We start from the raw sequence: 24,095 nt of genomic DNA on the forward strand, positions 1-24,095 counted from the left end.
CTAGCAATAGTCTGTATTTGATGACACCATTATACCTTCTTTTTGTTTCTTTAAGCATGATCTCTTTCAGTCTTTTGAACAAATTTATAATGTATATTTTGAAGTTTTTGTTAGATCTGATAGCTAGTCCTTCTCATAGGTGGTTTTTGTTGCCTGCCTTTTTTCCCGTGTGTCATACTTTTCTTTTTCTTTACATGTTGTGTAAGTTATTATTCAAAACTAATATATTGGTGCCTGGGTGGCTTCATTGCTTAAATGTCTGCCTTTGGTTCATGATCTCAGGGTCCTAGCAACGAGCCCTGCATTAAACTCCCTGCTGAATAAGGAGTCTGTTTCTCTCTCTTCCTCTATCCCTCCTTTCCCCCTCCCCCCAAATAAACAGATAAATTTAAATTTTTTAAAATACTAATATATTGCAGCAACTCTGCGTACTGCCCCCTGTTCCCTTGAGAGTATTACTGTTATTTACTTGTTTCTTTATTTTAATTGTCTGATTGGTTTATTCTAGTGAAGTCTATTTTTCCACACGTGGGAAGCCTTTGATGTGGCTTCTCAGAGGGCACAGCCTTTGGCATAAGCTCAGCCACCCTGAGATAACAGGGCTCTCTTTGACTTTCTCTTTCTCTGATTTCTCTGTTAAGCTGTGTCTCTGTTGGTATCACAGCCAAGTGTTAGACTCTACCTTGGCCAGCCAAATACCCTATCGTTTTCAACAATGCCATAGACCCTGACTTGCTCCCAATTAAATTTAGGTTCCTTTACAAGGATAATTTTTGAGGTTATTGTTTGAGGTTTGTTCTGACATCAGCAGGGTCTTTCTCAATTGTTTCTTTTTCTGGCTCTTTCTGGTAAACTAGAGGTAGGCCTGTGGCCTAGCTTGTATCTGTCATGAAGCTACCATTCTTCGTTTAGTTATTTTGTTGTATTTGAGAGTTCTCTTACCTTTGAGCTTCCCTACACTGTGTAGAAATAAAGTCAGCTTCCATAGGAAGATATTTGGAGTGGAGATCAGGACTGTGGAATGCTTCTTTATGGGCAATATCCTTGCTTTAGTAATAGGGTACTGGGCTATTATCCTCTCATCTTACCTGCTTGCTTCTTCCAGCATGAAACCTCCATCCTACCAAAGAACTGGGGTGAGGGAGAATGGGGTCCAGATACTTTTAGTGTGCCATCACTGAGGTTTAGAGCCTTTCCCTTTTATGAGTGGAGATGAGTAAAAGAAGATGCCTAGAAATTTATGGACACACTTTTCTTAGATTTGTCCTCTGCTGTATGCAGCTCAGTGTGGGGGAGATCAGAAATGCTGATGTGCTCCTTCTAAAGAGATACCATAGCCCTCAACAGGGAGTGTGGGAGAGAGAAGGCCCTTTGTTGGGTCACACTGCCTGATTTGAGAAGGAAAAGGGAGTGAGTGTGGTTCAGATGCCACGATTCTTGCTGTGCTTACTGAGTTTTAGTAAATCCTCCTTAATAATGGTGAAGCTATTTTCTGTATGCCTTAAGGCAATTTCAAAAGACTTTAAATAGTTGTTTTTATTTATTTTTATTTTTAAAAAATATTTTATTTATTTATTCATGAGAGACACACAGAGAGAGAGAGAGAGAGGCAGAGACACAAGCAGAGGGAGAAGCAGGCTCTACACAGGGAGCCCGATGTGGGACTTGATCCCAGGTCTCCAGGATCACGCCCTGGGCTGAAGGCGGCACTAAACCCCTGGGCCACTGGAGCTGCCCTGAATAGTTGTTTTTAAAAATAATTTTCACCAGTTATACTTGCTTTGCTGAGGAGCAGGTTTGTTGAGGTCTTCATGCTCCCATTATGGAAATGGAACTGCAGCTATGAATCCATATTCTTGTTTATGCCTCCTAATGACAAAGACGAGAATTTCTACCATCAGCAAGATATTAGAGTTCCTTTTGCTGTACATCTAACAATATTGTCATTGGACTTCTTAATTTTTGTCTAGGTAGATAAGGTGATATCTCACTGTGATCTTAATTTACTTTTCCTTGTCATTGGCATCTATGTTGGTTTTGTGTGTTTTGGATATTTGTCCTTGGAACATAAATGAACTAAAATTTTCTCACATTTTGTTTTTTTTACCTGATGGTGTCTTTTGCTAAAGAAAAGTGGCTTGTTTTATAAATATATTTGGGGCAGCCCAGGTGGCTCAGTGGTTTAGCATCTGCCTTCAGCCTAGGGTGTGATCCTGGAGACCCGGGATCGAGTCCCACGTCAGGCTCCCTGGATGGATCCTGCTTCTCCCTCTGCCTGTGTCTCTCTGCCTCTCTCTCTCTCTCTCTCTCTCTCTATCTCTCACAAATAAATAAATAAAATCTTTATAAATAAATAAATAAATGAATAAATAAGAATGTGTCAAACTGACACTTTAATATACAAGAATGTATCAAATTATTTCCTTTTTTTTCAAATTATTTCCTATTTCAAGTTCAGAAAGTTTTTTTACATTACTTAAGAATTTAAAAGGTTTTATTTTTAAACTTTGTATTCTTAAAGCCTTTGGGGTTTTGTGTGTAGCATGAAACTTTTAATCTTTTCTGTATAGATAACTAATTGGCCCAGCCTTATTTATTGAATAGTTGCTCTTTTCCTCACTAATCTGTAGTACCTCGTAGGAGAATTTGATATATCTGAGTCTGTTTTGGAATTTTCCAGTTTATTCCATTGGTCACTTTGTATAATCTGATGCCATTACTATATCATCGTACTTACTACAGTTTTTTAACTTGATGTCATGAAAGAAAAGTATTTTGGCTTTTTTTTAAGTAGCTTTGAGTGAAGATATTTTTCTGTATTATGTAACAATTAGTATACATGTAATTATATTGTACTTATTCAGGGCATTTTATGGTGTTGAAGGAAATTCAGTACCTATAATAATTCAGTGCTTACAAAAGAATAATGTAATATTCTATAATAGAATAATTCAGTACTTGTTTTTTTAAAGATTTTATTTATTTATTCACTCAAGAGAGAGGCAGAGACACAGGCAGAGGGAGAAGCAGGCTCCATGAAGAAAGCCTGATGCAGGACTCAATCCCAGGACTCTGGGACCATGCCCTGAGCCAAAGGCAGATGCTCAACCACTGAGCCACTCAGGCATCCCTAATTCAGTACTTATAATAATAATTATACTGTACTTATTCAGAGCATTTTACAGTGTTGAAAGAAATGTTTAGAACACAAAATATATGATGCCTATGTTTCATTTATTAGCTTAGAAGTCATATTTTGTTTTCTTTTAACTCCAGGAACAGTTTTGATCAAAAGTAACAGTGGCCAGTTGATGTTGGTATCTCCCCAGCAAGCTGTGACAAGAGCAGAGACCACTACCAACGTAACTTCAAGGCCAGCTGTACCAACAAATACTCATACAGTCAAAATCTGTACAGTGCCGGTAATATACCGTAGTTTCTTTTATCCTCCTTAATTTTCCATGTATTTTCTTCATATAGATGTGTGTGAATTTGTCAGTAAAAATAATAGATGGGATCCCTGGGTGGCGCAGCGGTTTGGCGCCTGCCTTTGGCCCAGGGCGCGATCCTGGAGACCCAGGATCGAATCCCACATCAGGCTCCCGGTGCATGGAGCCTGCTTCTCCCTCTGCCTGTGTCTCTGCCTCTCTCTCTCTGTGACTATCATAAATAAATAAAAATTAAAAAAAAAAAATTTAAAAATAATAGATGATTCTGCTCAACTTTTCAAATTAAGCCACTTTCTTTAAACATGTTAATCACAGTGTTTGGACTTGTCATTTGGTAATTGCTAAAATAATAAAGATTCAGTTTTCATACTCAAAGATTTTATAGTCCTCAAGGGAATGTTTGAAGTGCTATTTGCATTTCTAAATGGAAAGAAAATAATCATTCTGTTTCAATTTTAATTTGTGGTAAAATATTGACACTACAGTTTATAGTATTTATTTTTGTACATATCTTGGGATGACTTTTAAGAAATTCAGAAATGCATAATATTTCATTAATTGGTGATGTTAGAAAATGGTTTATTTTACACACCTGATAATTTTTCCAGGTAACTAACTAAAGTTTATCTTTTGTGCCAGAGATTAAAAAAAAAAAAAAAAATTTTTTTTTTTACAGAAAAAGGATAAATACAATAAACAGAATTCTTTAATGGTCTTTCTCTGATAAAAAAATGCTAAATGTGAATTAACGTTTTCTTAACGAGTCAAGCTCATTCTTATGAAAGATTGCATAGTTTCCTGTGGTAATATTCTATGTCAGTTCTATGCATCACCACCTCCCCACACCAGCCCTCATTTTGTGCTCTCTTACGATTTGGTTCTATATTCTCCACCATTTTCTCTGTTGTTGTATCTTTCTATGACAGTTGCTCCTTTCCTTTCTAGTTTCCTTTATCTGAATAGTAGGAGTTGAGATGACAGGTTAGCAGATTTTTGTTTATAATTAGATGTTAAATAAAAATCCATTTATTTTCTCTATGTGCCAAAAAGTAAAGTTCAAGATTTTAATGCTAAAAGACTGTGATATTTATTTGTGAAATCAGTTACCTCCTTAGGAATAGGTAAATATAAAGTGATAAATAAAGTGTCAGTTGGCCAGTTGACCATTTAGGTTCATAGTGGAGAAGGTGCTTAGAATCTATAAGGTTATAAAACCAGTTATAGCAAAGAGGTTTGCTACGGTGAAGTGTTTTAACGTTTAATATTTGCCATAGTACTGAGTGACTTAAAATTACTAATGCTGATGACTCTTACCTCTCCTTTCTCCTCCCTCCACCCACCCAGAATTCAAGTTCACAGTTAATTAAGAAAGTGGCAGTGGCACCTGTTAAAAAATTGGCACAAATAGGAACTACTGTGGTACCCACTGTTCCAAAGCCTTCCTCAGTACAAGTAAGTTGTGACTGACTTATGTCCATGCATGCACTGGTTTTTCTCTCATCTTTCTTTCCTATTTAGTTATTTACTGCCAGATATATATGTTGCCACAATGACCATGTCCTTAGAGAAAGGAATTCAGTGATATTTGGTGACACTTAACAAAGTGGGAACTGTTGGAAGTGTGGAAGCACAAGATAAACATGATGTATGTTCTTAGAATATCAGTTTTATATGAATGTATTAAATTAATACAAATGCATCTAATAGTCACGTGTCATAGTGTCTAGAAGCAGGTGCTGCGACAGAATTTTGGTATAGGGGATATTTATTAGTTGATACCTGTGGAACGGAAGGAAAGTAAGATTTTGAACTAGATGCAGGCCCAATGGATGAAGAACATGGGAGCAATTATGGCCTGTCAGAGTTGTCCTACTGTGTGCGAGCATTGGTCATCTGGGCCTTAATTCTCCTCTATGATTAGTCACAATGTCAATTCCACAGGGAGAGTTGTGCTGTTGGGCAAGGCAATTCTCTGAGTTGAGACAAACCCTGAAAGAACTGACAACTGTAGGCTGTATAGGAATAGCATTCCTAACAGCAGGGACAACACAGATTGCCTTGCAACAGTATATCACTGTTTACTCCTTGTGTCTCTGGGATCTACTTCCTTATACTGTTGGAGACTAGATCTTTTGGTATTCTGGTGGGTTTCTTCCTTGGGGAAACAAAACGGAAGTTACTAGGATGAACTATAGTCCTGTTACTGTGACTAACACTCATCAACTCCCTCCTTCACTATCCTATCCATTCTAGATTTCCTCTCTTCCTTTTTTTTTTTTTTTTAATTAAGGATTTTATTTATTTATTCATGAGAGACACAGAGAGAGAGAGGGGCAGAGGGAGAAGCAGGCTCCACGCAGGAAGCCTGACCTGGGACTGGATCCTGGGTCTCCAGGCGCTAAACCGCTGATCCAGCCGGGCTGCCCTCCCTCTCTTCTTAATTAATAACTCTGCTGGTCTTGGTAACTTAATTGGTAGTGTGACCAGATCATCATCTCTGAGAGCTCTAAGGTCCTAATCACCATGCTTTTTTGAGGAAAGAGTTGCTGTATTTGTCCATAGATCATAACAGTTGGGCAAAGAAATGCCAGCACGCGCTAAAATGGATCACCTGGATTCACCACACTTATTCTTTTCAGTCTCCATTGTGTGCTAGCAACCCTACCTATTCCAGATGCCAGATCAATTACCCCTGCCATGTGAATGATTCTTTACTGCTGTTCCTGGACAAAGAAAACCTGAAGTGCCCAGGAGGCAGCCATAGTGTCTAGTTTATGGGAACTCTTGCTGTGTCCTCTGGTGCCCCCTTTGGACAGAAATGGGAAACACAGGGTCCCCCATTGTGTCTTTAGGAATGATGATAAGTGGTTGCCTTCATCCCTCTACTCCTCAGTTCCTTGGTTTTCATGTATTTGTCCTATTGGAGACATAGTACCATAAAGAATTTTTTTGATACAGTTTACACTGAATCTTGGAGGATGGAATTCCAGCTTCATTGAGGATTTATTGCCTCTGCATTTGCACTTTGCCTGTGCCTTCTGCAGGATGTTCTAATACTTTACTAGGCTGCCAGCTTCTAGGTCACGCCCCCCAGACATTCACAGTCAGTGCCGGTGTGGTCTCACAAAGCATGGAAATAGAATGGGCTGGGCTACCATATCTGGAGTTATGAATTAGTTTAGGGTGGTCCACCCATTACTGAAGTGGGATTATATAGAGTAAAACTGGGATTGTGTACCTCCTTGTGTCTCTAAAGAGGAAGAATTGGCATGGAAGGTGCAGATATCTGGTAAGATACAGCCAGTAGCTATATTAGGGCAGATTTTGTACTAGAGACAGTAAAATATTGGTAAGGAAAGTAGAAATGCCATAAATGCTTCCTCTGTTCACAAAAAAATAGAATGCTTTTCCTCAGCTCACGTTTCATTGAGCCTTATTTTGCCTCATAAGGGAGAGGAACTCTGAGGTTCCCTGAGGGTCCAGAAAGGTAATCATAACCATCAGCTAAAGTTTTAGATTATACTTTCTTTAATATAGTAGTACAAGGAGTTAATGGCAGAGTATAAATATAGATTCACTGAAGAAAGAGTGTTTAATTACTGTAGATTAACCTGAAAAAGTTTATTAGACAGTCTCCAAAAGGATTCAGAGAAACTGCATTGTAGTTGTCCTTGGAGAGTAAGACTGGGGCTAGGAATAGGAAAGAGACTCATTTTCATTGTTGCCTTGAGATGTACTTATATTTAATAATATTTTACTAAGGGGCAATTTTTAATTTTACTTTTTTTGCTTAACATTTCATCCTTCATTCTTCATTAATCAAGTGATTTTAAACTTCTTTCTTCCCACTTTTACTCTTAAAGCATGCTTCATCTAATATATGCTCCAGTCTTTCTAAAGTTGGAAATTTTGGTGTACATTTGAATTCACTTATTGTGACTGTTACCAAAGTAAATTTTCTTGAAGGTGATTGCAACCTGACCTTTTTGGGTTGTTATATGCCTATAGAATATAAGTATTTAAATTAAAATGATGATGCAGTGTTCAGTTTTCTGGGTCAGTTGTAAATACTGTTATTTCCCCTACCTCCTCAAACTTGACTCATGTTCTGTAACTTTCAGTGTTTGTTTTAAAATAAGATTGTTGCTTTATCTCAGTATAGTTTTCTAAATTACTGCCTGTTGTATTAAACTTTGTATCCTGCAGGTGGTGCTATAATCACACCTCATTTCGATAGAAGGTTGAAGAAAAACCAAAATTCTTTTCAGCATGAAAATAAGATACTACAGTTTGTAATATTCATTGTGCTTACTCTATTAATAGTCTACATAAAAGCAGCTTGTCTGAATATAAGGTGGTCAGTAGATCTCTCTGCTTTATAGTTAAAAAAAGAAAATATGGAACGGGTATTCTATATGTTCATATAAAGACTTACTATTTCAAATTATTCTTAGAGAAGTATTAATAATGTGTTTTGGGTTTTTTCCCAAGATTTTATGTATTTATCTTAGAGAGAGTATAAGCAGGGGATAGAGGCAGAGAGAGAGGGAGAAGCAGACTCCCGCTGAGCAGGGAGCCTGATGTGAGGCTTGGTCCCAGGTCCTTGAGATCAAGACTTGAGCTAAAGGCAGATACTTAACTGACTGAGCCACTCTGGCGCCCCAATATTGTGTCTTGAGGACCATGTACTTGGTACTGTTTTTTTTGCAAACAACTCCAGGAAAGTAGGGAGGTACCATTTCTAGCCTTGATTTTTTTTTTTACAGATTTTTTTTTACAGACAGGAATCAAAGGATTAGCAAGGTAAGTAACTTGCTTGAGGTAAACACTCTTTAGGTGTCAGTGAAAAGTAGGAAGGTAGATGAGAATGAAACCCAGATCTACTGAAGTTTGGAGCTCTTACAACAGTGTTCCATTGCCTTAGACTAGTAGAGAAAGAAAAGATGTCAAGATCCATTTGTAGTCTGGTAAGTGTGAAAAGAGGCACCCGTTGTGATACATATCATAGTAATACATATCTAAATGTGCACTACTTTTAATTTCAGTCTGTAGCTGTGCCAACCAGTGTTGTCACAGTTACTTCTGTAAAGCCCTTGAATTCTATAACTACCCTGAAGCCTTCAAGTTTGGGAGCATCAGCTGCCCCATCTAATGAGCCCAGTCTTAAAGCAGAGAACTCAGCAACTACTCAGACAAGTCTTTCTCCGGTAAGCTCCACCTTCTACCTTATATGAATACAGCTCTTTACAAATTTTCTTGAATTCTGCTTTCCAGCTAACATTTCTGTTTGTTTATATTTCTCTATTTAGGCAATGCTAGAAAATGTGAAGAAGTGTAAGAACTTCCTTGCAATGTTAATAAAACTAGCTTGTAGTGGATCACAGTCCCCAGAAATGGGGCAGAATGTGAAGAAACTGGTGGAACAACTTTTGGTAAGTTAGTATTTATGGAAGCTTAAATTCTGTAAGAATTTGTAGAACATGTTTTAAATGATACTTACCTATAAATGAGGTTTATTTTATTTTTTTAAAGATTTTATTCATTTATTCATTAGAGACACAGAGAGAGAGAGGCAGAGACACAGGCAGAGGGAGAAGCAGGCTCTATGCAGGGAACCTGACCATGGGACTTGATTCCGGGTCTCCAGGATCAGGCCCTGGGCTGAAGGCGGCGCTAAACTGCTGAGCCACCTGGGCTGCCCTAAATGAGATTTGTTTTAGATGGGTTTTTTTGATAAGCTTTTGTTTCTTAATTTGTAATGATAGATAGCAAATGTGAAACAAGTAAATCTATTATATATTACTTTTTGTTACTTTGGCTTAAAAAGGGCCTTGTAGAATGGTGCCTGGGTGGCTCAGTTGATGGTCTGACTCTTGATTTTGGCTCAGACCATGATCTCAGGGTCCTAGGATCGAGCCTTGTATCAGGCTCCACACTCAATAGAAAGTCTGCTTGAGGATTCTCTCTCTCTCTCTCTCTCTCTCTCCCTCTCTCCCCCCCCGTGCCCCCCCCACGTGTGTTCTGTTTCTCTCTAAAACAAATAAATAAATCTTCAGTTATTTTATTATTTTATCTTTTTATTTCATTTTATTTATTTATTTTACAGAGAGAGGAAGTGCGTAAGTAGGGGGAGAAGCAGAGGGAGAGGGAGAAGCAGGCTTCCTGCTGATCAAGGAACCCAATTCAGGGCTGGATCCCAGGACCCTGAGATCATGGCCTGAGCCACAGGCAGATGCTTAACCAACTGAGCCACCTAAGTGCCCCGAAAAAAACTTTTTTTTTTTTTTTTTTTTTTTTAAATAAAAGAGCCATGGAGAGAAGGTTTACTATTTGGTCAAATAAAAAATTGTTAGTAGAACTACAAATACAGAAAGCCAGGCTATCAGCAAATCATGAAATTAAGTTCTATAAATCCCAGCGGAACCTGTGGAAGTAAGTTAACTTTCTTAAGTTTTCTTTTCTATAAGATGAGAAGAGTAATAAATGTGATGATCTTTGAGTTCCAAGTTCCAAGATGCTGTGGTTTTTAGGATCAAATTATACATCATTCATTTTTTATATCCTCTTTCAGGTAAATTGCTTAGATACAGTAAAGCAGATGAAGGGGGAAATTAGTAAATATTCCATATTATATGCTTAAGAAATATGCTGAGGGTATAATAGACAAATTCAAATTTGGATTTTTTTGAACTACTAAAATCTACAGACTTCTCTGATTATCTAATGAGAATTTCGGGTATTTTTTTGTATAAAAATGGTCACTTTTTCCCAGCAGAAAATGTGTATATTTCAAATATCGTAAGGAAAACAAGTATAATTTACAAATATTAAAATACCTTCTTTACTACTGGGTTGTTTTTCTTTTTTCCTACCTGTAATTTGTTAGAAGTAGAGCGCATTTGAAATGGTTCTTTTTCCACCTGGGAAAACTATTTTAGGCATTTAAAACTATAAGTTGTATAAACCAGTATTTAACATTCAAGCATTTTTAAAAACTTATATTTTTAATTTTTTTTAAAGATTTTATTCATTCATGAGAGACACACAGAGACAGAGAGAGAGAGAGAGAGAAGGGTAGAGACACAAGCAGAGGGAGAAGCAGCCTTCCATGCAGGGAGCCCGATGTGGGACTCAATCCCAGGACTCCAGGAACACGCCCTGGGCCGAAGGCAGGCACCAAACCGCTGAGGCACCCAGGGATCCCCCAATATTTTTAATTTTTGATTGAAGTTGACATACAATATTTTGTTACTTTCAGGTGTAGAACATAGTGATCCGGCAATTATATATCTTACAAAATACCGCAAAGTATGGTTACCATCTATCACCATAAAATGTTATTACAGTCTTACTGGCTATATTTCCTATGCTTTATTTTCATCCCTCTGATTTTATCTTATAGCTGGAAGTTTTCTCTTATTTGACCCTTCACCCATTTCGTCCATCCCCTCATTCCTCATCGGTTTGTTCTCGTGTCGTATCTGTTTTTGTTTGTATTTTTTAAATTCTACATATATGAAATCTTACAGTATTTGTCTTTCTCTGACTTATTTCTCTGAGCATAATACTCTCTAAGTCCATCCATATTGCAAATGGCAAGATCTCATTCTATTTTATGGCTAATGTTTCATTGGAAATATAACAATATAATATAATAACACATAGCTATTGTGTTACTAATATAATAACACATAGCCATTGTGTTACTTCAATTTTTTAATTTTTGAGAAACCTTCATACTCTTTGCTATAGTGATTGCACCAATTTACATTCCTGCCAAAAGTGCACAAGGGTTTCCTTTTCTCCACATCCTTGCCAACACTTATTTCTTGTCTTTTTGATATTAGCCATTTTGACTGGTGTGAGGTAGGAGTGCCTGGGTGGCTCAGTCCATTGACTGATGTGGGTTTGATTTGCATTTCCCTGATGACTGGTGATGTTGAGCAGCTTTTCATGTGTTTGTTGGCCATCTTAAGTCGTCTTTGGAGAAATGTCTATTCAGGTCCTCAGTCTTTTTTTAATATTTTTAATCAGATTATTTTTGGTAATGGGATTGTATGAATTCTTTATATATTTTTGATATTAACCCCTTATCAGATATACATTTGCAGATATCTTCTCCCTATTCAGTAAGTTGCCTTTTTGTTTTGTTGATGGTTTCCTTTACTCTGCAGACGCTTTTTAATTTGATGTAATCTCAGTAGTTTGTTTTTTATTTTGTTCCCTTTGCCTGAGAACATATATCCAGGAAAATATTGCTAAGGCTGATGCCTAGAGGTTACCACCTATGTTTTCTTTTAGGAGTTTTTGGTTTTAGGTCTCACATTTAGTTGTGTTCTCTTCAGTTTTTTTCATTAACATCTTACAGTTTTCACAGTACAAGTAGGCCTTTTACCTCCTTAAATCAATTATGAAATGTACACCTTTTCTCTTTTAAAATATTTGTAAACCTAAAAATATTTTTCTTTCTCCTGTTCCTTAGGATGCAAAAATTGAAGCAGAAGAATTTACTAGGCAACTGTATGTTGAACTCAAGTCTTCACCTCAGCCTCACCTAGTTCCTTTTCTTAAGGTAAAGTTATATGTTACTTTGAAGAAATTATTTAGGTTAAATTACCTTAAAATAATTTTTAAAAATAATTAGAAATCTGAATATTTCAATATGATAGCCATGTAAAGATTCTAACAGTGTAGGAGAAAGCTCTCAATGTTGTAATCTGTTAAGATTAAGAACATTCATAATCCACATTCTTTGGATTGGAACACTTTGGGAAAACAGAAGTAACATCATTCATGAACATAACTTAATGATTATATTGGTAAAGCTTACATCTTCAAGGGTCTTGACTTTTCCTTTAAGATAGGACCTTTTGCTTTGACCTAATGACTCATACTCTCCTAAAAATAATAAATCAAATAATGCCAAATTTAGTGGGAAAGCTCTTATTTTTAAAAATTGATTTATACTGTTAATAGGCATATTCTTTTCTAAGATTTGTTGAATTAAATAGGATTTTGACATAGAGCAGTAACTTTGATAATGAGACTATCAGATATGTTTTTTGGATACTCAGAAACTGAAGAGGAATCAAATTGAAAATTTAAGTCATTAAAGAACTGGAATTATATTGAACACAGAGTCATCCCATAAATTTTGAAATAATGGAATGAGGAATTGCCTTATAAATAATTGGTTTAGGGGCACCTGGGTGGCACATTCGGTTGAATGTCTGACTCTTGCTTTCAGCCCAGGTCATGATCTCAGTTTTTAGAAGATTGGGCCCAAGTCAGACTCAGTGTGGATGGAGTCTACTCAGGATTCTCTCTCCCGCCCCCTCCCTTTCCCACTCATGTACACGTGTATGTGTGCGCGCTCTCGCTCTCTCTCTCTCTCTCTCATAAATAAATCTTAAAAAAAAAAAAAAAAAAAAGAACTATTTGGTTTAATTGTCTAGGGGAGATGAAAGAGGTGCCACAGTGGAAGACTCCTTTTGGCTGCCTCATAAAAGAAGAATGGGAAGGGAAATGAGCACCATATTTTCAGAGGGATATTAAAATAGTGGAAACTGTCACTAGGAGGGTGAGCACATTGATTAGAAGGGTGCCAATCAGGTGATATAAAATGTGGTTGAAGAAACTGAGAATGTTTTACCTAGAAGAGACTTGGTCTGGTGAAAGGAAGGTTGAAGGTTCAGCATAATACCTAATATCAAATGACTAGTGCCTTGTTTTTGGTTGGCCCTCTTGATTAAGAAGTTAGAGGCAGTTCTTCTTGGGTCCCTTTCAGTGCAAAAGTTTTGTGAGCTATAAGTTGTCTACATGGCATTGACAACTCTTGAATTTATCTATATTTCATACTCACTGAAGATACTGTGAGGGAGAAGGGAAAAAATCAAGTTCTTATTATGCATCCTGTGCTTTGCTAGATACTTTACTTTTAATTTGTATTTTAATTTACTTATTTTTCTTATGAGTCTTTTGAGAATACTAGATGCTAGATATAGTATTTTCCATTTTTAGAGATAAAAGACTGTTTAAATCTACTAATTTTTTTTTTAATCAAACTCACAGGTCCAGAATTTATCCTATCTGACTCTGTTTACTATGTAACACCACCTCTAAGTTACCAAATATTACACCACGAATTTTTTTGTACTTTGTATATATTTTCTAAGGACCTATTAAGCCTTGTAATTTGTTTGAGAATTTTTTCCCCTTCATCTTTGACAGCTTTTGGGCATTTAAGCATTTGAGCTTAATTCTGGCTGACCAAGCGATAATTTAGACATACATTTTTGTAATTGTTTCTTTGAGTCTAATTATTTTAACATTTGTTCCAATTGTATTTTTCTCAGGACCCCTTCATATTAGGTTTCTAGCTAAATTTAATCAAATCACTTCATTTATTCATATATCTCCAAAACAGTTTGTTTTCTACCATTTTTAAAGTTTGGATAAAGATCATGAGAGACTCTCTGCTTCTTACTTTCCTTTGTTACCATTTATATACATATTTGAAAACCTTCAGAGAGGAGGGTGCCTGGGTGGCTCAGTTAGGTGTCTGCCTTCAGCTCAGGTCATTATCTCCAGGGTTCTATGATTAAGCAGTGGGCTCCCTGCTCATGGGGAGAATCTGCTTCTCCCTCTCCCCTTGCCCCTCCCACCTTTCTCTTTCTCAAATAAACTCTTTTTTAAAAAAAAACCTTCAGAGAAGAACTTCTCAATCCTTTTAATAAAAAAAGTAAAGGAGTAAGTAAAAGGAAAGGAAAAACAGTGGTTCTCTTTTGCTTCTTAAATAACTGACTTAATTGTGTCAAAGCAGGGAAAGCTTCCAAACAGCCTTTGAATTTACCAGAAGATAACCTACTATCTACCTCCTTTTCCAGTTTTTCTCCTTACTCAAAAATAAAAAGAAACAAAACCCTCAGGGATGAAAGGCAAGATTTCTACTTTTTAACTTGAACTGCTTTTACTATTTTAGAAAGATACAAGGAGAGAGACCAACTTAAAATCCCATCAGAAAATATTCTAGCTCAATTAAGGAAATTGACCTTGTTTGTCTGCATTTTGTTTTGTATTCATTTTATTTTTATTTAAAGACTTTCTGGGATCCCTGGGTGGCGCAGCGGTTTGGCGCCTGCCTTTGGCCCAGGGCACGATCCTGGAGACCCGGGATCGAATCCCACGTCGGGCTCCCGGTGCATGGAGCCTGCTTCTCCCTCTGCCTGTGTCTCTGCCTCTCTCTCTCTCTCTCTCTCTCTGTGACTATCATAAATAAATAAAAATAAAAATAAAAAAAAGACTTTCTATCCAAAGTTTGAAAGTTGTTTAACAAAAACTTTTTTTGTTTAGATTCTATTGTCATATAAACTTATTGATACAAAAATTATTAGTGATCAGTTATGGAGCATAAGTAAATACAAACAAGTATGACACAGTGTTTTATTTTACCAAATTGATGTTGAGGATATAAAATAAGTTTAATATGGAGAGATAGTTTCATATTGAAAAATAAAGCACTTTTGGGCATTAAATTGATTATATCCTGGATATTGGGAGGATATAACTACCAAGTGATTCCAGATTTCCTCAACTGAAGTATCTGATATACTTTTGATTTATGTTGTAAAGCTGTGAGATACAGAGTAGTTCTATTTTACTAGCAGCTGATTTGTTTAGTTATCAGGTTCTTTTCTCTCCTGTTTCTAGAAAAGTGTGATTGCCTTACGACAACTCATGCCCAACTCCCAGAGCTTTATTCAGCAGTGTGTTCAGCAGACCTCTAATGAGGTAGTCATTGCTACCTGTACCACAACGGCAACAACATCTCCCGTGGTGACAACAACAGTTTGTTCAATCCAGTCTGAAAAACCCGTCATTGTTTCTGGAGCAACAACACCCAGTACTGTGTCAGTGCCAACTCTGAATCCACTTGCTGGTCCAGGGGGAGCAAAAACTGGAGTTGTGACACTTCATTCTGTGGGTCCAGCTGCTGTACCAGGAGGAACAACAACTGGAACTGTTTTGCTTCAGACTCCAAAACCACTTGTGACATCTATACAGAACACAGTTACAGCAGTCTCACTTCAACCTGAAAAGCCAGTTGTCTCTGGGGCAGCAGTCACACTGGCCCTTCCATCAGTAACATTTGGAGAAACCTCAGGAACAGCTCTCTGTCTTCCATCTGTGAAACCTGTTGTTACTTCTCCTGGGACCACATCTGACAAGGCGGTCATTGCCCCAGTCCAAATCAAACTTGCACAGCCGGGTCCTATCCTTTCACAGCCAGCTGGTGTTCCCCAGACAGTCAAAGTCAAACAACTAGTGAGTAACATTTTGTTTCTTCATCGGTTTCTTCTTTGAAAATTTCAAACATTCGAAAAACTAACAAGACTAGTAAAGTGAGTCCCTGAGTGTCCTTAACTAAGTTTGAATAGTTAACATTTTTTTCACATTTGCTTAGTCTCTCCTTCTCTGTTCACACACACAGGCACACACAACTTTTTCCTGAACCATTTGAGAATAATTGCATATCTCATGACATGGTACCTCTAAACTAAGTACTATGTATCTCTTAAGGAAAGGGGCTTTTTTTTTTTTTTTTTTAACATAACCGCCACATAAACTTATCACACTTGAAAAGTTAACATGGTATAATTTTCCCAGTTGTCCCAACAATGTCCTTTCCTTTATAACTAATAGTGTCCCTTTTTCTGATGTTGTTTCTGATAAAGAGCTGCATATTGCATTTACCTGTCATTTCTCTTTAGGCTCCTTTAATCCAGAACAGCTCCCCAGCCTTTTGTGGTTGCTCATTCTGTTGTTACAGTTAAGTACCCAGGATAGTTGTTTTGCAGAATGTCCTTTGTTTATTTCCTCAAGATTAGATTTAGACTAAATCTTTTTGGCAAGGTTATTGCAGAGGTAATGTTATGGTAACATTTCTTAAGAAAAATGTGCTAAGGGGAGAGAGAAACGGGAATAGATGAATATGAAGTTATGTTTTTTTCTAAGCTTGGGAGGTTCTTAGGTAAAAGAAATTTTAGCTGTTTATCAGTGTTGTTGACCTTAGAGATAAAACTGTCCGTTATTTTATCAGCAAAAATGGGTTTTATTTGGGAATAGTGGAGAATTAGAACTCAAGACAAGCAAGATATGGCAAAACCATAGGCAGATCTGGAGAACAAAGGAGAATAGCCTTGTACAGCTGAAAGGGGAAAGTTGGGAAGGGCTTGTTATAAACAAAAGTCCATGGGAGTAAACCAAAGTGTAGTAGCTTCTCATTGGCTGAGTTATGACAGTCTCTTATTGGCTAGACTGTTGCTGGGCAAGGTGAAAATCTTTCTTCCTCTCTTTCTGTTGGGGTCTGCAATTGATGACTAGCTATAGGCTATGAGAGTTTCCCCTTCTGGCCTCTTAACTCATTTTAGTGAGGTTTTCCTTTTATTTTCACAGTGCTTAGAACATTCTAGTTTATTCAAAACAGACTGAGAGTATTATTAACCTGTGAGAGATAGTATATGGTGAATTAATTAAAAAACACATTTCTTAGTAAACTCGCTTATCTTATACTATAACAGAGCTAGCTGTTCTTTTAATTTTTGGTAATTGCCCTTGTTTTCTATTATAAATCTTTATGTTAAAGGCTGTGTTGAATCTCATTGTTCTAGTTTATTCTACTTCTGGGAATAATAAAATCTAAGTAAATTTTCCAGCCTTATTGTCTAATCAGGGGAAAAGGTTAATGTCTGTGGATGATGTGTTTGAGCATATGGGCATAGGATGAAAGGTGGAAGATCAGTTTGGACAGTAGTTAAACTCTCGGGTAGGAAGTAATGTCATTTCCTGGGTGCTAATCATTTTTCATCCCTTCCTACTCTGGGTCTGATTTTCGATTAGAGAAATGTTGCCTGCCTTGCAGTTTCTCTTGGGTTGTCTGAATTTAATCTCAGAGATGAAACCTTTTTAGTAGCAGTGATTCTTAAACATCAGTCTGAGCAGCCAGCTTTGGGAACCACCGAAACAGGGTAATTGCCTCAAGGAAAAGCCTCTTTTTGGTAGCACTGAACAGAATTGAAATCTTTTTTATGGGTCATATGTGATTCTTGAATCAGTGCTAATCTTTATTAAACATCTCTATTAGTTCTGGAAGTGAAATAACACTTTATAGCTATGTAGAGTTTTAAAAGCATGTTATATATTAACTGTGGGTTTTTAAATAATTTTATGATGAAGAAAAGGCAGGGAGAAAACTAAGAATCCGGAAACATTAAGTGACTCACTCATCCACTGGCACACAACAAGTATTGGATCTCAGATTAAAACCCAGTATCTGTCTTTCCCATTAGGATGTGGTACTCATGGCAGGAACTTTTAAGTTTCTAGAGTATTCTGAAACAGGAAAACTGTGTGGTAATAATATCTTGACAGTGTTTATATTCTGTATGTTTGACTTGTTATACATTAGAAACAATTTCAATTAAGAAAAAATGTAACTGATTTTTGAGGTGGGGAGCCTGGCTGGGCTGACTCTGTGGAGCATGGGACTCTTGATCTCCGGATTGTGAGTTTGAACCCCACATTGTGTATAGAGATTACTTAATATATTTTTAAAGAAAGAAAAAAATCTAATGGTAAATTTTAGGGATTTATTTTTTTTTTACTTCCTACTTTCATTTTAACAGTGTGTAATAATTTAATATTCCTTGTGAATTATGTTTTCTTGTTTGGCCTTTGTTTTAATTTTACTCAACAAATTTGATGTCAATATTCATACCTTCCTATTTAAAATGTCAAACACCAGAGCAGCTAGACACTGAAGATGCATTGTAATCTGTTTTATAACACATTTTTACCTGGGGCACAAAATAAGCCATTCTGTATTGTGTGGTAATGCCACAGAGAGGCTTGAAGTAGGACATTCTTTCAAATCAACTAATTTAGAAAATTAATATTACTAAAGTTTAAATTAATATTACTCAAGTAATTAAAAAATACCATCCTTGAGCCCATTATAAACCATAGTCCAATTTAATCCCAGACAAGTGAGGAGGAAAAATACTCAGGGTACTAGAAACATAAAGTATTCAGTGCACTTTATAAGAGATATGGCAAATAATAATTTATGAGAATTGCCAAATTGGATCAAATCTGTGGTTTGCACAACTCAGGATATAGTCTCCAAAAATGAGCTTAAAGAGTACAAGTGTGATTGTTCAATATTAGGTTTAAATTTATTTCTGGGGTGCCTGGGTGGCTAAATTGTTAAACATCCTACCTATTCTTGATTACAACTCAGGTCATGATCAGGATTGTGTGATTGAGTCCCCCCAACCCTTGGGTTGGGCTCTGTGCTGGGCATGGAGCCTGCTTGAGATTCTTTCTCTCCCATTCCCCATCCCTCCCACCTCGCTCACATGCACCTGCGCGCTCTCTCTAAAAAAAAAAAAAAAAAAAAAAAAAAAAAAAAATTAAAATTTATGTATTTCCTTTAGTAATTCATCATGAATTTTAAAACCTCTTAAATCTTTATCTGTTTTTAGAATTCTCTTAATCTCTCATTGTGGGGTTTAGATTTTATAGAATTATTATTTTAGGAAATTATACATTTTTATTTCAGATTAATGAGGCTTCCCTCCTCTCCCCCCCCCTTTTTTTTTTTGGCTTAGATTTGTTACTATGTTATCTTTTCTATCTCATTGATTATTGTATGTTATCCTCTGGAGATATGCTAAAGGTCTCATCAAATAAATTAACTAGAATTGTTCACAGCTTTTTGGATATGTTTTTCATTTTGTGCCAGTAGTTCATTGCTTTGTATATTTTGGCCCTCAGTGCTTGAATTGTTGAGATATGGACCTAGTAGTTCTTGTGATTTCATCTGAGAATCCAGTTCTAAAAATGGTTAATGTTATTGGTTATCTCTCAGTTCTGGCAGGGTAGGTGTTATATGATACTACACAGTTCAACTAAATGTTAAGCTTAACATTTTTACTTTTCTTTAAAAGTTAATGAAAGAAAGTGGATGAATTATAGTCTACTGATGATGGGTGGTTATAGTAAGTAGAAGCTTTCAGAAATTTTGATGCTTAAAGGTTTTTCTTAGGATATTTGTGAAAAAACTCTTTATAACTGAGCAAAAGCTAAATTTAATTTAAACTAAAGATTATCATTTAACTTAAATTTAAATCAACTAGCAAAAACTAATTTAATAGAGAAAAATTAAGTTTTAATTTGATCATTTTTAGAATTACATTTGATATATTTTAATAACTAACTTTACCACATAAAAATTAAAAATAAGCCTCTCAAATTCACATGTAGAAATAAAATTCATGAGTGAGAAAGTCAATTCAAGATTCCTAGTCTGGGACATCCCCGGTGGCACAGTGGTTTGGTGCTGCCTGCAGCCCGGGGTTAGGTCCTGGAGACCTGGGATTGAGTCCCATGTCGGGCTCCCTGCATGGAGCCTGCTTCTCTCTCTGCCCCTCTCTCTCTCTCTCTCTCTGTGTCTCTATGAATAAATAAATAAAATCTTAAAAAAAAGATTCCTAGTCTGTATTTTTAGGAAAAAATGGTAATTTTAGAAAGTAAACTAAATGTTGTTACTCTTAGTAGTAATCTTGTATTTATTTATCATTCAAATACCTTTAAAAATGATTTCTATTTGGAGATAGGGCAGGAAGTTTTAGTATTATCTTAGATATTTTCCTTATTTCAAATATGTACTTTCCTAAATGACTTTTACTTGCATTCCTTCCTTAACAGAATTATAGACATTTGATAAATAAGTGGCCAAGTATGTTCAGCAGTCATTCTCCAAATATTACTGTTTTGTGAATATAAGACAAAAACAGTATTATTAAATGTAGTAATTTTCCATTTCATTATATTGAAGTAAGCTAATCTAAAATAAATTGACCCAGAATATTAGAAAAAATGTGTTATTGTTGCATCATATTTTCTTGTACCTAATTATTTTAGAGGAACCATTAAAGAATTTTCAACAAATACATTTTTATAAGAAATACTTTATGTGACATAACCCTGCTGGCTGAATCTGACTTCAGTTTATACTGGACAAGGAGAAATATTTTCTTTTTTCTTTTTTTTTAAGATTTTATTTTATTCATTCATGGGAGACACACACAGAGAGGCAGAGACACAGGCAGAGGGAGAAGCAGGCTCCCTGCAGGGAGCCCGATGTGGGACTTGATCCCAGGGCTCTGGGATCACGATCTGAGCCAAAGGCAGATGCTTAACCATTGAGCCACCCAGCTACCCCAAAGAGAAGTATTTTCAATGTATAAATTTTAGTTTATAAAACTTGGTGGCCAGTATTTTTATTAGAGAACTTGAAGAAAAAATTGAGTGGGGGAAAAAAAAGATCACTAATTACTTTATTGGACTGACCTAAGGATCCAGATTTAAGCAGTGTCTTTTTTTTTCTTTCTTTTTTTTTTCATTCTGTTAAGAGTGAAAGGAAAGGTAGAATTCAGTTGTTGATTATCATCTCACTTAAGTAGGAGGACTAAGGAAGGGTTTGGTGAAGAAAGAGGTTGAATTCAAGTAAGGCCTGCCCTTTATTTACCATTAAGGTTGCACAGAAAATTCTTCACATGCTATATTTAATCAGAGTTTATATAATAATAGTCAATATATAGATTGGTTAACTCAAGTTTACATTTAAATTTACTTAAATTTTTTTTCTTTTAATTTGGTAAAAATACATTAGAATTAATGGACAATAAACTATTTAGAGAGTATTTATATATGTCATCTTATTTTTGGTTTATGCAAGAAAATGTTTTATTATGGAAATGTTGAAACATAACAATGTTGAAGTTTATAGTGAACACATGTATACCAAGCACCTAGATTCTGATTACAATTACTATACTTGATTTATCATGTATTTATCCAGCCTTCAATCATCTTAACTTCTTGATGGATTTCAAAGATTTCTTCCTAAATAGTTAACCATGCATATTACTAATTATGGTTCAATGTTTCCATATTTACAGTTCAATGTTTTTTTCTTTTTAGCTAAAATCTATATGCAATGACACGCACAAACTTTAATTGTACCATTGGATAAGTTTTGACAGGTAGTGCATACCTCTGTGTAACTCAAACCCCTTATGAAGGTAGAAAATGTTAACCATCATCTTGAGGTATCCTTGTGTTCCTTCTCAGTCCCTACCCCTACACCCCTAGAAGCAACAGCTCTTCTGATAATTTTTTCCCACAAATTTGGCTTGTTCTAGAATTTCATATAAATCAAATCATACAATAAGCACATTTAAATTTCTTTTTAAGATTTTATTTATTCATGAAAGAGGCAAAGAGAGAGAGAAGCAGAGGGAGAAGCAGGCTCCATGCAGGGAGCCTGATGTGGGACTTGATCCCGGGACTCAATCTTGGGACTCCGGGATCATGACCAGAGCCAAAGGCAGACGCTCAACCGCTGAACCACCTAAGCATCCTATCCCGCACATATAAAATTTTTAACAGAAATTTATAGATTCTTAATTTGAAGCAGCATTTGCTGACAATAAAAAAAGCTAGTATAATTAAAAATTCATCTGTATACATTTTTGAAAGTATTTAGAAGTCCCTTTGAAAAGAAACAGGATATTCTGAAGTGTTTACTAAGGTTGAGTTTTAATTTAGATTGGGCATGGCAGATAGGTTAAGTCCTTTCTTTGTAGGATGTTACTGGAGCTCTATATTAAGATTCTGAGGCTGAGGGGCCCCTGGGTGGCTCAGTTCATTAAGTGTCTGCCTTTGGCTCAGGACATGATCCCAGGGGCCTGGGATTCAACCCTGCATTGGGCTTCCTGCTCCATGGAGAATCTGCTTCTCCCTTCCCCACTCCTTCTGCCTCTCCCCCTGTTCATGTGCTCATGCACGCGCTCTCTTTCTTCTTCTTTCTCTCTCAAATAAATAAAATCTTAAAAAAAAAATAAAACAGATCTGGGACTAGATGAGGGTATATAGAATTGATGTCATTTAGTGATGTATGCCATTATTGTCCCAGAAGATAAGGAATCACATATTGGCTGTTCCTGAGAAATAGTTGGCAACTAACATGTATTTCCTGACTTTTCAGCTGCAGCTTTTGTTTAGTTCGGGTCTCCTATTTTCTAGAACTCAACCTTACTGAGTGCATGTGAGTAATTACATATTGAATCTTTTATAGAAATTAGAGGAGATAATACCCTTGATTCCAATCACTGTGTGTGTGTGTGTGTGTACTACTTGAGTTACTTAGAGATAAGCATTTGATTGCTTTATATTTACGAGCAGGGGAGTAGGTGAGGGTTGAAATACAGGGAAAGCAACATGTAAGGGATGCAGGCACGTGGGCAAGTCAGTTGGTTGAGTGCCCGACTCTTGCTTTCGGCTCAGGTCATAATCTCAGGGTCATGAGATAGAGCACTGAGTCAAGCTCCATGCTTAGTGGGGAGTGTGCTTGAGATTCTTTCCCTCTGCCCCTCCCTCTGCTCGCCCATGCTCTCTCTCTCAAATAAATAAAATCTTGGGGAGAAAAAGCATAAGGGATGTTCTCATCTACTTGTTTTTTTTTTTTTTTTTAAGATTTTATTTATTTATTCATGAGAGACAGAGAGAGAGAGAGAGAGAGAGAGAGAGGCCAGAGGGAGAAGCAGGCTCCATTCAGGGAGCCTGACGTGGGACCCGATCCGGGGTCCCCAGGATCACACCCTGGGCCAACGGCGGGGCTAAACCACTGGGCCACTAGGGCTGCCCTCATCTACTTGTTTAATCCATATTTGTGTTTCTTTGTTTCCTTTCCTTATGAAATTTAAGAATAATTCCTTGTCAGATAATGTCCCAGGGCATAATGTAAAAATCATACTTAGGCTTTTTTTTTTTTTACATTAATTAATATCGTGTAGCACTAGACCTGTATTCCTATAAACTACTAGAACATTATTTTATGTTAACATTCAAATAAAATGTCAGAATTTGACATGTCAATAGAAAAGGCCAAGGTATTTATTGATTTTCCTGTTAGTGGAAATTTGGAAGGAAACTAAATAAAAGACTTAAGTTTATAAAAATATAATAGCTTTTTCTTTTGCTTGCCAAGTAGGAGTAAATGCCTCTTTGGGTGAATTTCCATCTCTCTACGATAATTTCAATCTCCATAAGGTAATACTGTGGTTTCAAGTGGTACTTTCTTTGGGAGAACAGCAATGAATGCATTTAGACTTTCTCACTCATTGTATTTTATTTTCTTCAGCAAATGTGCAGGAATATGCAGCACATATGCTGCCCCAAGTGTTACAGTCATTAAGATGAGGAGTGATGGGGATCCAGGATTGTTAAATCCCAGCTCAGAACTTTGTGCTATATATAAATATCATGTATCATATATATTTATATATTTAAAATTTCTATTTGTAATATATATAAATATAACTTTTAAAGTTACAGTTCTATATATGTATTTTTTTCAAAGTTTTATTTAAGTAATTACTATACCAAGGTGGATCTCAAACTCACAACTCCAAGATCAGGAGTGCTTGCTCCACCACTATATATCTTTATAGGGTGCCCCTATATATTTTTAGCTCGCATGTTAGTCTTCCTCCAAATGCATGATCTTGACTCCCGTTGGGC

At 36.3% G+C, this 24,095-nt stretch overlaps 1 protein-coding gene across 1 annotated transcript in view; it reads left to right on the forward strand.

The window, feature by feature from the left end:
• TAF4B (TATA-box binding protein associated factor 4b) overlaps positions 1–24,095 on the forward strand; it is a 126,472-nt gene that overhangs the window by 13,305 nt on the left and 89,072 nt on the right. The window contains exons 2-7 of the mRNA XM_077900318.1: positions 3,277–3,422; positions 4,794–4,901; positions 8,495–8,656; positions 8,759–8,881; positions 11,932–12,021; positions 15,159–15,773. Of these exons, the coding sequence (XP_077756444.1) occupies positions 3,277–3,422; positions 4,794–4,901; positions 8,495–8,656; positions 8,759–8,881; positions 11,932–12,021; positions 15,159–15,773 (1,244 nt within the window). The remainder of the gene's footprint in view (positions 1–3,276; positions 3,423–4,793; positions 4,902–8,494; positions 8,657–8,758; positions 8,882–11,931; positions 12,022–15,158; positions 15,774–24,095) is intronic.

The sequence above is a fragment of the Canis aureus genome, chromosome 6, assembly GCF_053574225.1.
Source record: "Canis aureus isolate CA01 chromosome 6, VMU_Caureus_v.1.0, whole genome shotgun sequence".
Lineage (NCBI taxonomy): Eukaryota > Metazoa > Chordata > Mammalia > Carnivora > Canidae > Canis > Canis aureus.